At 33.3% G+C, this 14,683-nt stretch overlaps 1 protein-coding gene across 3 annotated transcripts in view; it reads right to left on the minus strand.

Moving 5' to 3' along the window:
• Nucleotides 1-14,481, minus strand: part of LOC127841095 (uncharacterized) — a 52,827-nt gene extending 38,346 nt beyond the window's left edge. The window contains exons 1-6 of one of the 3 annotated variants that reach the window (XM_052369652.1): nucleotides 14,335-14,481; nucleotides 11,073-11,209; nucleotides 4,653-4,782; nucleotides 3,523-4,116; nucleotides 3,232-3,356; nucleotides 1,642-2,630 (exon numbers count right to left, since the gene is read on the minus strand). In XM_052369652.1, the coding sequence (XP_052225612.1) occupies nucleotides 1,779-2,630; nucleotides 3,232-3,356; nucleotides 3,523-4,116; nucleotides 4,653-4,782; nucleotides 11,073-11,147 (1,776 nt within the window). In that variant the 5' untranslated portion in view covers nucleotides 11,148-11,209; nucleotides 14,335-14,481 and the 3' untranslated portion in view covers nucleotides 1,642-1,778. Of the gene's footprint in view, nucleotides 1-1,641; nucleotides 2,631-3,231; nucleotides 3,357-3,522; nucleotides 4,117-4,652; nucleotides 4,783-11,072; nucleotides 11,402-14,334 lie in introns of those variants that run through there. The other 2 variants (XM_052369651.1, XM_052369653.1) reach the window with 2 other exon arrangements.
• Between the last annotated feature and the right edge of the window lie 202 nt (nucleotides 14,482-14,683).

The following is a 14,683-nucleotide window of genomic DNA, read 5'->3' on the forward strand; positions in this document are numbered from 1 at the left end:
CAGAGCATCGTTAAGTCTTTCCGACATTCACGCGCAAAGTGTATAGACATCTTAATCATCGGAACATCATCGTCGAATATGAGTGATACTCAAGCAGAAAAGATGGTATTATTTCAAACAGTAATGTGTCATATCGACAAGCACTTCATACCACAGCTAGTATACTTCGTTATTTTCTATTTCTGCTTTTTATTCAGAACCGTTTCTATATACATGTTACCAGGTGTTCACCAATTTTAGTCACATACCAAAGTGGACGCATTCATTACATGGTGATGATGTTGATCAGCCCACTAATACTCAGTACATGCGTATTTCATCAGATGCTCATATCTCCTTTCTGTTTCAAGTGGAAAGTTGCATTTTTTATGACACAAGTATTATCAAAATTATGGATTGCAAGCAAATATAAACTTAAGGTAGCGCACCTCTAATGGGCACATATCCAAATATAATCTAATTAATTATTTTCTTAATCAGCATCATTTCACTGAACTACATGCAAATTTGCAGGTAGGCTTTCCATGCTTTTTAAAAAAATATACCGATTTTTTCAAAACCACCCCCACGCTCGGCTTTTGTCCAGTTTATTTTTTACCCCTGGGGTATATAAAAGTTCCATAATTCATTAAAATTTCCAAATATGGGCATGCAGTTGGTGTGTACAGATGCTGTAAAGGTGTTTAAAGTTTAAACAAGATGAAATAAGTATTCTTTTACAGACATTTATTTTTTACAACTTTTTATCTATGGAAGAGCGCCATGAAATGTAAGTGATTTCAGCCAAGTAAAAATTGGGTCGGTTAAAAACAAAGTGTCATAAAATTCAAAATAGTATAATTTAAGTCATATTTTAAACTTAGTTTTTATAGAAACACTATATACAGCAAAAATACCAAGAACTAGACAGATTTACCGTTTACTTTTTGAAATAAAAATAAAAATGCAACATGCATGGTTCGTATTTTCAACAGTAAATCACCCAATTTCGCCATAACGTTGTTTTAATTTTAATAATTGAAGAATGTGCATTAAAATTGCAACATATTTAACAATAAATATAGCTTATATGCCATATTAAATCAAATTACGTTAGAAAATAAATAAAACGCGTCGCAAAAAAGTATACGTCGTCGGCAGGATTCGAACCTGCGCGGGAATATCCCAAAAGATTTCTAGTCTATCGTCTTAACCACTAGGCTACGGCACCTAATAGTAGGCTCTTCAACCTTCGAAGAAATCGCGGGAAATCATTAGAGGCGCGCTACCTTAATGTGTTGCCAAATGTACAGAAGACTCAATTAAGTCAGCAGCAATTTAAAGGTCTGATCAACTTTTTTTTAGAGTTAGTGATCAATACCTTATTGCATGTGAAGCAATTGACCATAATGCCACAAAATTATTCACAACAAACGCGCGCGTCTACAATAATCTCTGTTAAATGTAACTATGCAGACATGAGTACTGTCTAAAATATCGGAAAACTATTGAAGAGATTGGTTTTAAAGTTATAAGTATACAAATGAATATGTCTCATCTATAAATGATATATATAACGATCAAGTACAAGAAAGATCATAGATGTGTTCATCCAGATAACAAAAACTACTAACAACTTCCAAAGACTGAAATATTACAGAATTGAAGATATGTACACATATTTATTCATAACGAAAGAATTTTATTATAATGTTATATTTTTTCCTAAATTAATAGTTTGGTAACTACGATGATTCATTTATTTCAAAGATCTAGTATCAACTTTATTCTTGAAACGTCTACGGGTTGCTATTATCAGAAAAAAACAAAGTACATTCGTTGATTTCGGAAAGTGCTCTCAGTCCGTCATCGAGTACTTGAGCGGCGTATCGTCCTGCAGTAACTGCTCCATTGGAATTACATCGTCCCATCAACATTCCAACAGCATAGAGTTCTTCTCCGTGTGGGTCATAGTAACATACCATCGCCCCGCTATCACCAGGCTCTGCGAATGAATGTTCATGATCACGGTCCCTTACGAATATGATTTTTCCATTCGATGTCTTTAAGGGTTTCTCTACCACAATACCTAACCCTGGTGATGTTTTGTGCCCCCATATATGAACAATTGATCCATTTAATATTTCAATATCTTTAGTGTTTCTGAGCTTTGCTAGCTTCACATTATCATCTTCGGTCCTGAAGTTTCTATCACACTTATCGTTCTGATCGGGATCGACCATAACTGGATATATGTCCATATCCTCAAGGTATTTCATTCCATCAATAGATCCAAGTTTCGTTTTATTTTGCCCAACAAGGAGGAACCTTTCTTTTGTGTTCTTTGCTACGTGACGTGAAATAAGAGCAACGAGATTGCGGTCTTTCAACTCCGACGTAACGTTCATTTTTTTCATAGCAAAACCCCCAAGCGTTCCATTACACGCCCAGTCTCCCGAAGAACATAAGTTTTCCATAGTTACGTATTTGAATACAGGTTTTAATTCACTGACACCATGGTTGATGATTATATCTTTAATTTTCTTTTCAATTTCTGAACATTCCTGAGGCGAGTTCAGGTAAACGTAAAGAGTCCCGAGTTTCTTCAAGCACCCTATGACGTTTTCTTCGCGAGCAATCTTATCTATGACCTTCAAGTGAAATAATTATAAGCATATTTAAAATGATCAAATAATTACTGTGAATGTGATTAAATGCAAAGTTTTACTGTCAACGGATGCCCTTTAAGCAGAATGAAAATTGCATCTGGGTCGGGGCTTGGAGAAATCTAGGACAGCAAATAAAACCATTATTTGAACTATGACATTATTTATTTTTACACGTGTTCAAATTCAAATAGAGAGAAAATCAAAAAGGACAACTGAAATTAAAAAATGATATAAAGTGTTATTAATGTAAGTCTGGAGAAATAGCAGAATATAATCGGTAGAATTTAATTGTACCATTTATGTATTCAACTCAACTCAACTCATTTTATTCAATAATAAGGCCTCCGGCCCATAATATATAGGCAACAATAGAAATCATTTACATACCTCGATGAACATTTTGCTTAGAAATGATATGGTGAACATTAGTACAAACATTGCAAATAGTTCTTTCACAAGTGGAGCTTATTAATGAATAAAAGTCGTTCAGTTCAGTTGACATGGCTATTTTAATTCCGTGTTGTATGGACCGTTTATGTATTTGATAGACTATTGTGGAGCTAAATTGAGTAATGCAATGTACCTCGTCAATATTGTGCGGATATATGCCATGTTCTGGTATCTCAGGGCATTCCAACTGAGGTATCATGTTCCTTTGAAACGATGACTTAATCATGTCACACACATCGAAGGCGGTGACCTGGTCATCTACAATAAAGGATACATCACATTCCGCGTGGCTATTAGTAGCAATAGTGTACTTACCACACTCCCCACGTTTACTGTTTTAAATGACTAATACAACGCGTTTACAAATATTTTTGACAGTTTTGTTTAATGTATACTGAAAATATAACAAAAAAGCGGTCCCTACCAGAACCAAAGGGTGCCTCTGTCAATTTTCTGTAAAGAACTGCCAGTATACGATGAACACATCGGTTCAATAACGAATCAGCCTTTTTCATGATCGTATCGGGCATTGCAGTATCGAACAAAACATTAGAGAGATCTCGGTATTGGGGAGCTCTATCCTTGTTATGAACAACTAAACCGGCAACAGGAATATGAGCATTTAGGTTTTGCAAAACCTCGCAAATTGTTGTTTGCATTGCATCTTCACCTACAATCAATGTAAATTCTCTTGTTGATTTTATTGTGTCGAACAATTCGTCTTTAGGAAACACCTTCGTATCGTTTGATGCGACGTTTCGAAAATATGGAAGACACTCTTTTGTTGCGACAATGTGAAATGACTTGCTGGATATCATGTCAAGTTGTTGTTCATTTAGCAAAGTAGGTGAACATTTTATGTCATGTGAACAAATTGTCATTATTCCCTTTATTGTTTCACACGAGGATTTCATGACTGGAAAGTGTTTTTTATCACATTTTATTTGCACGAAGGTTGGTTTGAAAACAGCCTTGATGTTTCTTGAGTTCTTTGCTCGTGTCTTTAGTCGCTCCATTTCTACAAAAAAAATAATGAATACATATTATTTCGTTTATTAATCTATATAAAATAATGTTTATGACATTAAAAACAAAGTTGATTTTATGATACATGAGTTATGTGCATACAGTTTAATCATGTCAAATCATAAATATAAACCATATTATTACGAGATTTTGAGATTTAACAATGCAAGCTGTTGAAGTTAATCCCTATTTAATGTTTTGTCATACCAATTATTGCAGTACTGCGCTCCAGAATATTAGTCAGGAGATAAATGAGTGTTTATAGGACATTATAGGACAACGCATACAACTCTGCATTCTTTAACGAAATCGGTGGAGACGCTTAATGTTGCGTCATCGTCTTCAGCAGATTTTAAATGCAAAGCAGAGAGAACAGTAGAAACACAGGTACATGTCATAAAAATCTATTAATTATATGAATCAAACGACTGCATCAGTAAATAAAAACTGTTCCTGACCTATTGATGTGTCATTAAAATGCTGACAGTTATATGACATACGAGCATACTATGAGAATAACTCACACACCTGACCATATCGGAACAGTAGCGGCGCATGCACTTCGTGTTCTCATTGCCCTTGTTACGCTGCCTGACGATTGTTGTGTAAGTATAGATTTTGGTCGCTTTCTTTGTCGGGTCTTCCGTAAAGACATTTTCTGCAAAAGTGGCATTTGAAACAAAGCTTTTTAGGTTGAATTAATACGAAATGGAACTGTAAATCACATACTTACAATTTGAAAACGAATGTACCTGCTTTTGAATTCCAGGTATTTGCGTTTTGGTATTACTATATGTATTTAACATAAAATACGACGAAACTAATGTACATACTTAATGTGTTGCTTCACCAATACCTGCAACATTCGCGAAATATTTTTGAAAATATGTTTTAATGGTAAACGTTTTTTAGCAAACAAATATTGTCCAACATTTTGGCCTTATATAATTAACTTTTAGCTCGCCAGATTAATATGTTTCTATTTAACTATATAAACATATATTATGCATTGGAATATTTACCTATATTTATATGTGGTTTTGTTCGTTTATGTGTTTTATACTTTAAATGATGAAGCATCAGGGAGTTTCTACCAATTCCTTTAGTTAATAAAATTGTTAAAAGACACACATATACAGCGATTGATGAAAGAGTCTTTAAACAATGCTAAACAAAGATTTAAAATATAGCAAGAAAAATAACTGAGCACCCTTCAGTTAAAACCTATATCAGTGTATTCACTATATACATATAGCCAGTTTCTGTGCGTAACGCTGTATTATAAATCCTGTTTGTACCATGTTTAATATGCTACATACACAAACAATCAAAATAATACATGTATTCAAAGTTTAACTCAAATAACTTAGCGGAAACGTTTTTAATAACAGTAATTATGACCTGACTGGCCTAAATAATTAGTGACCATAAAAGCAATCCGATGCTATGTTTGTATTAAAGCTTCATACGAACAAACTTTCAAAATATTACTAGATGCTTTGATGAAACCAAACAAAATTAAAGCATAGTATCAATCTTTTCAGAGAATCTTTTATTTTTATTTATTGCTTAAATGACTGGAAAACATTATCAGAAAATCGGATTTAAAATGGTATCATTTTCGAAGACAAAATCCCGCTCAAGAACCACACAATTCCCCGGGGTGTAAATTGACCACCAATACAACTCTTGAGATTGAAAGAAACAGCCCAGTTTTTCAGCACAGTTGTCAATACGGGAAATTGTTACTCGGTCTTATTTAATATGCATGTCTTGCATCATTTTTGAAATTGTGATCGAATGCAAGCATATTAATGTATATAAGAATTTGTTGAACATTTCATTTGATATCATTTGCTTTTTTTTCATGTTACATGCCGATGTTACCTTAACCTCAGACTGGTTCACTTCTGTCTATCCTCGCGAGTGGCCAGCCTTATAACTTGGATCATGGTTAAATAGGAGTTGAGATTATATAGTTTCGGATACTATATATTCTTACGTGGAAAAAAGAACAATAATACTACGCAAAAATTGCCTCTGCGTAACTTAATGATATCAAAACACACGTAACCCTCTGAGTTGCTAGAAAATGACGATAATCTAGAAAGCACATGTAGTATCCTGTACACGGATAATGTTTATAGAGCATATAGCATTAACTTATTGCAATAATGTCCTCACTTTTTGTGACAAAAACAAGTTTTAGATTTATTTTATTCGATATGTTAATGACACAGGGTCGTATGTGTCCGTAAGTCTAAGATTGTCATAAGTAGCATAGTAAAACTGACCCCATGTAAATATGCTCATAAACATATAAGTTATTTTGTTTTATGTTTCGGAGGATTGACGTTCAATAAACTATTTTGGAGGCTAAACAGATTTTCAGACTTAAACCCCAAATTTAAAAAATCAGCTTTTTAAAGCACTTACAAAGTAAGTCATTATTTGCACATAGTAAATTGCATACAAAACAAGTATACATAATCCATATTAGAAAAATAATAAGACGAATATCATAATAAGTAATTTGAGAATACATTTTTCACTTCTTGTCGACAGTGTTTCTTGTTAATATCAAAACAATACGAATAAATTCTCTGAAGTACCTCGTTTAAAAATCAATACCTTATTATTCAAATAAGCTTTATAACAAATGATATAAATACAATGTGAAATGCGACATATCTTTATATGTTATAATTCTTTAAATGACAACGACGCGCCCTCTGGGCTACTAAATACCCGTGTTTGACTAAATGCAAACATGACATATAAATGATTTGGGGAAATGCCGCCCATCATATCTTTTTACATGTTTTACCAATGATACTTTGTTATATAAAAACATTAAGTACTTTGTAACCGACTTTAAATCGTGGGAATGGTGCACGTTGATAAAACAGATGTTGCATCGTATGTCAAAAAAACCTGCCGTATAAATGACTAGTGTTTACTAGTATTACACACATTTGCGTATTAGCAAAGAAGCCTTGATTTGCAATGTATAAAAACGTGCAATCTGAGTAGGATGAAAAGAAATAATTGCTTAAAACAAGAACTAACGACACCCGCACCTGTATGGCAGTAAAGTATACCACACCTTCTTGCTTTATGACTCGCAGCGTTTTGTATTGTTTTACATACACACAGTGCATCAAATTACTTCGAAAATATGTATATTGTATCAATATCAATTCATAAAATGACCCATTTTAGTTAAACAAAATATTTGCATGATGCTAAATATCATATTACATATATGTGTCATAGATACGGACATATGCTGTGACATATACAAAGAGTATGTCAACCAAATGGGTATCATGCTTCGTTTATTTTTATATATTAAATGTACCTTTTCATAGATTTTGGCATGTTTTGAAGTTTATCATTAAATACGTTATACATCGTCGGATACCCACGTTCGACCCATTCCGCTACCTCATTAATGCTGGAGAGTAACGTTATGAATTAGTCGTGGGTATCCGACGATGTACTTTATATTGATAAATGTAAACACTGAAAAGCTTCATAAAAACAAGAATAAAATTAAAGAAAGAAAACAAGTAACCATCAACTGGGCTCGAACCACTGACTCCTGAATTAAAAGTCTAACGCATAGACCACTTGGCCATCCATGCTTATACCATGAATGATGTATTTTATACTTTATATAACTGTTTTGATTTCAATAATGATTCTTATTTACAAACTATGGGTACTGCTGTGGGTAGTCCTTTGGCACCGTCTTATGCTTTGCTTTTTATGGGTAAATTTGAGGAAGATTTTCTTAACAATACCACTATTAAACCATATATTTGGCTTAGATTTTTGGATGACATTTGTATGATATGGAATGGCTCTTTAGAAGATTTAAACACTTTTATTAATAATTTAAATTACTTCCATTCAACCATAAAATTTACCTCTCATATATCTCAACAGTGTGTATCTTTCCTTGATGTTTCTATATCAAAAAGTGAACTAGACACTGTGGTTACAAATATTTTATGCAAACCCACTAATATGCACTTATACTTAGAGTTTACGTCATCTCACCCCATGTCCTGTAAGCGGAGTTTTCCATACAGTTAAGCAAAACGCTACAGACGTATTATTTATGATGATGATGTGTTCAATCAGTCCTTATCTAGTTTATTTAAATATTTTAAAAGTAGAAATTATCCAACAAATGTATTTGAAAATGGATTTTCTCAAGTGAAAAATATGACACAGGAAAGTGAATTATGTGTTACTCAGAGAAATACTGATTCATTAATACCATTTACTGTATGTTTTAACACATCACTTCCTAATATTGCTAAAAGTTTACACACATACTGGGATTTGTTAAGATTATCAAACAAAGAATGTGTTAAGTCTTTACATTAATTTAAATCTATTTGGGCCTATAAAAGACCTAAGAATATACGTAACAGCCTTGTAAGATGTTCAGTATCTTATAATAGTACTGATATTCATTTATCGGGTCCATGTAACCGACCAAGATGTACACATTGCAAAAATATAAACATAATATAATATAAAGAAGTGAAACTCCAGCTGCTGGAGCAGTATTGAAATCTCATTATATACAATGAGTTGGTCCTTTATTTAAGGCAAACAAGGTTTCTAAAAATAATGAAAATAACAATACCGCTACCAGCCTCTGAAGGCTGAAAATATAACAACATCAAAGATGTGTACGGGGATACACGCTGCTGCATCCACGCAGCACACATCAAACTGTTGTGCAATTCAATATAAAGAAGTGAAACCCCAGCGGCTGGAGCAGTATTGAATTCTCATTATATACAATTAGTTGAAGTTCAAGTTTCAATAGTAGTGTTACTGGTTTATCGTATGATTTACGCTATGATGTGGATTGTACTTCGCGCAATGTTATATATCTTATTACATGTAAGAATTGTAATAAACAATACGTCGAACAAACTTATCAGAATGTTTCCCGCACAATGAATAGCCATAGATTTGATATCAGAAATTGTTCAATAAATCCCATTTCACATGTTGCTACACATTTTGGATCCACCAACAATGATTGCACTTTATCAGATTTCTCTTTTGTACGCATTGATGTTGTTCAAACCAATCTAAACCGTTTATGCAAAGAAACATATTGGATACATAAATAATAAACTGCTTTATGACATATAGAACATAAACATAATTTACATATACATTTGATGTTTGTCTATTACTATATTTTTTAGCAATTATATTATTATTAATAGACTGTTGTATCATCACTGATCCATCTTTGTATTATGTATTATGTAATATTATGTACTTTTTTTCCGCCAAACCACGTTACGTTATTGTATGACGTTGACGTCACTTCCTTTGTATTTGTTTATATTAATGTGCTACTGATGAAGGCTATGGCCGAAACATGTTTGGTAATTAAGACATTTTAATGAACAAAAGTGACGAGTTTGTACGATTTATTTTATGTTAATACTTTATATAAGAAATCCTCGTGTCACAAAATATTACCACAACCACAGAACTCTCCAAATTATTCAATTGTTTCGTGTTGCAACGCTTTATAATTTATAGGTTTTCAAATCGTCAAAAAATGTATTTAATGGATATTTAAGTGATATTATGCGCATCTAATAGTATATGCTATGTGTATAGGTGTCTATCGCAACCGTTGTTTATATTTGGTGTTTTCATTTCATATACACTTATATTTGTTAATGCAGCATCAACATACTAAAACAATATCCCGGAAAGAGAAAAATAATGCATTTGAATATCAACCGAATTTTCGTTTTGACAACTGACGACAGAAATGATTCGATGATTCAATGTTTAGTTTTAGTGCAGATTCGTTCATACGACACAAAGACACAATTATGTTTTACGGATCATTTTAATTTCCTGCAACGATATTTATTCAAACGACACACAAACACTTACTCCGATCCTAATAAAAAGACAGTTCCGCTCGGCTAAGAGGACTGGGACAGTCATGTTAAATATCGAATATAATATATATTTTTCTATAAACAACTGGTAGCAAGATGAGTTGCAGATAATTGGTCAGTTAGCACATTTTAAAGTGATATTATGGGCATCTAACAGTTTATGGGTGTCTATCGCAACCGTTGTTTATTGTTGGTATCTTCACTTCATATACACTTATATTTGTTTATGCAGCATCATCATACTAAAACAATATCCCGGAAAGAGAAAAATAATGCATTTGAATATCAACCGTAGTTTCGTTGACAACTGATCATGCATGTACGATGTGAATCTACATTTAGTTTTAGTGCAGATACGTTCATACGACACAATTTTGTTTTACGTTTTATTTCGGCTTATAGGACTGGGTGGGTCAAGTAAGAATATCGAATATAAAATATATTTTTATAAACAACTGGTAGCAAGATGAGTTACAGATAATTGGTCAGTAACCACATTTTAAATAACTTGTTTTACCTGTTAATTCTTTTCAGCTGAATTCAACAGTGCAAAAGGCCCATAATATCACTTTAACTAACACTTTTGACATGTTAATTCTTTTCAGCTCAATTCAACATTGAAAAATGCCCATAACATTACTTTAAGAGCATGGTTAATGTTCAGTGTTACTGTTTCCTCATAAATATCAAAATTTCAACGACAATTTGCGAATCTGAAACATTTTTTTCATTTTGTCAATTTACCAAAAAACGTGAAAAGGTCCCAACCAACCAGAACAATCTGTTTCATGCACATGTTTTACATCAGATCTGATATAATTTTTACTTTAACCTTAAATTTTAGGTTGAATTTAGCGAGGTTTCGAGAGCAAATTCAGGATTACGTCAGTTTGCAAGTGGCTTTACTTTATAACCATACTCGTTGTTTGCATGCAAAATAATTTGAAATGAACCAAGACTAATTCTCTAAAAGAACATAAACACTTACCCGGTTCGACGTGGTAGCATGGTTTTCTTCTTTGATACCCACTGATCGAGACAGAAGAGGGTTTCGAATCTCCATGTCAAGTATCCTGAATCCTGCAAGTCTGTTGACTATGGTAGATGCCTTGCTATCTCATAAACCTAAGAAATAATGTTCACATTATTAATAAAAGAGGCAAAGTTTTCCGATGATTAAGAAATATTCATTTACAATTGTTCCATGTTTTAAACAATTGTCATGAATCGCCGAACGCACGGAATAAATACCGTTGTCACTACATCATAAACCAATGGCGGTAGGATGTAGTGAAAATGTTATCATACATGTATATGTATTGCCTGTTTTTTTTCTAGGCGTGGAACGATAGAGATAATGGCAAAGATAACTTTTAAATGTCAAATTAAAAATAAATTCAAATTAGAACTCGATAAGGGCATACTCGTGAAATGCATGCACTATCTTAAAGCGAGACTAAACGATGTTGTCAAATATTTATGAATTTATATAAAATGTGTACAATACTTATTATACATATATTTCAATATGATTTAAAATAAAAGTTAAGAAGAACATGTGTCGAAAAATGCGAAATAAGCCAGATATTAAATTCTGAAATCGAAAATGTCTGTACAGTCGAATTCGCAAGCATGTATATCATGCATGTACGATGCTTCGGTTATTGTAGGAAAATATGTACGAAATATCTTCGTCACAATCGGCTCAGGGCGCTTATTTGTCTTTGCTGCATTTAATGAAATTCGTCTTCAATGTATAATTTTTCTTGCCTATTGTATGTTATTGTAACATATTTTTATCAATATATTACAATTTAACACATAGAAAAATCGTATAGTCTCGCTTTAATAGCATGATAAGAAAAAGAAGTAACCGTAGGCCAAAACGTGTGCTTACAACAATCTGACCGACCTTTACCCACACTTTTCGTGCCGACGTCAACTTTGTTCATATTTCATTTTGAGTTTGTTATTATTGTACCACGGCAACGAAGTAGTGGGTTTTAGATTTGATTCACCAAGGACCTTTGTCTGTCTGTTTTTCAGCCTGTCCACCCGTCCGTCCGTCCGACCTTCTATTTGTCTGTTGTCTGTCTGCATGTCTGTCTGGCTATCAACATTATGATTATGAATAAACACTTAATTAGCATAGTCACTTAAAGCATTTTCCCCGAAACAAGAACGTCTACAAATGTTATATTTGGTATGTACAATTTTGTTCACCTGATACCACAAGGTTTAGTGCATTATTATTTGGTCTGTAACACGTATTGAGGTTCTATACAATCTCTTTGTATCAGCGGTCAAAACTGAAGACACCATCGGAGTTATTATTTATACATACTTACATAGCAAAATAACTTAAACACTCCTCTTCACATAAAAACAAGGTACAGTATATGCTATATGAAAGAATGTTGAGGATATTGCTCGGTGTTTTAAAATTATGCCCCTGTGGTCAAACTGGAGGGGCCCGATGGGTACCTGTCACATATTGCGCCGTGGTGTGTAAGAAGGTTTTGTTCGTCACTATTGTGACAAGCTTTAGTGTTTGCTATAATTTATCACATTCGATATATTATTTTGTTCACGCGGGTAATTAGTATGCAATATTGCATTGATGTAGCCGTGTGGTATGCAGAGCCAAAAGAAAATGTTTCGCGGTTTGGATGCGCTTATGGTCATTTCTTTTTCAGAAATGTAATTGAAAGCAGTGGAACTGGGGAGGTCATTTTATAATTAACATCTCGAAAGCGAAACATTTTCTGTTGCGGTTCTAACGACAGTTAAATGTGAAAAAAACCAATTGAATATAACTTGCCAATAAGCCCTAAAACACGTTCAGTTGTGTCTTAAAAAAAGCACATACATTATTTCCGTCGATTAAAATATTCAAAATCAGAAACAATATTGGTTTTGAAACCCCTGCACTGTTGGAACATCGTCCGCTTGTGTTATACAAACATGTTTACTTATCTAAGTATCAGAAAGTAAAAAGCTAGGAACAAGGCGAAATATAATCACGTGTATGTCCAGTAGCCTTCTTGAAACTAATTTTTGTCTTTCTGTCGATTTTATTGCTTGCTTGGTGTCATTTATTAAAACATATTTCCGCTTTTTATCCATGAAAGGAACAATATCCGACCAAAGTTCATTATTAAAGTGATATTATGGGCATTTTGCACTGTTGAATTAAGCTGAAAAGAATTAACAGGTCAAAAGAGTTAGTTAAAATGTGGTTACTGACCAATTATCTGTAACTCATCTTGCTACCAGTTGTTTATAAAAATATATTTTATATTCGATATTCTTACGTGACTCACCCAGTCCTATATGCCGAAATGATCCGTGAAACAAAATTATGTCGTTGTGTCGTATGAACGAATCTGCACTAAAACTAAATGTAGGTTCACATCGCACAAGCATGATCAGTTGTCAAACGAAAGTACGGTTGATATCCAAATGCATTATTTTTCTCTTTCCGGGATATTGTTTTAGTATGTTGATGCTGCATTAACAAATATAAGTGTAGATGAAGTGAAAATACCAACAATAAACAACGGTTGCGATAGACACCCATAAACAGTTAGATGCCCATAATATCACTTTAAATCGTATGATATGTGTTTATAATAGTCTGCTGTGTGCTTGCGATAGTATGCTGTGTGTTTGTGATGTTATAATGTTTGTGTGGGATGGTATGCTGTGTGTTTCTGATGATATGCTGTGTGTTTGTGATGGTATGTTGTGTGTTTGTGATGGTATGTAGTGTATTTTCAATACACCGAACTCGATAACCTGAAAATAAAAAAATAAATAAACAAACTACTAGATAGCCCACCCGATCTCAATGGCGACGTTGGAGTACGTGTCTGCTGAGTGGTGGAATCTTATTCCGAGACGAAGTCGGAGAAAACAACTTCCACCAACGGAGATAAATTCACTGGACTGTTTATAGAAGTGGAATGACAGTGCTCGACTGAGGGGTTGATTTGAATGTGAAACAGAATCAGTGGATGGAGATAGTGAAGAATCAGAAAAGACAGTGGTATTGATGTTGAATACTGGGCCTCGTATTTCAGCAATATGAGTTTAAGTGGCCATGTCCTCTCCAATCATGTAAAACTGTACAACATGATCGGTACTTAAACTAGCGTCACTTCAATTGCTTTAGTTTTGAATAGGATTTTAAGCAATATAAAGGCATTTTATGTTACATGAAAGAATAAAATCGACACGAATAAAGTTACCTCTTTGTCAACATTCTTTTCCGGTTTTTTAGTTGAGTGTAATCCATCTGCGGGAAACTTCCCATTGTGGTTTCCAATCTCCTAGCTATGTTATGGGTCATTTACATCCTGTATCACTACTTTCGCATGAGTTGCATTATGATGATCTGGAATTAGTAAAACCTGAAGCTGGGGTTCTTAAAGCATGTTAACTACAACGCATTAAACTGATAATTGTATTCATTCCATTACATCGTACCTATAAAAGTTGTAATTATACTTACTGCTCCGGGTTTTGTTTTTAATTTTAAACAAGTCTCTTTTATAATTTTTATTTACACGTGTGTGTAAAATGATTATTAATAAGATA

The sequence above is a fragment of the Dreissena polymorpha genome, chromosome 8 (genome assembly GCF_020536995.1).
Source record: "Dreissena polymorpha isolate Duluth1 chromosome 8, UMN_Dpol_1.0, whole genome shotgun sequence".
Taxonomy (NCBI): domain Eukaryota; kingdom Metazoa; phylum Mollusca; class Bivalvia; order Myida; family Dreissenidae; genus Dreissena; species Dreissena polymorpha.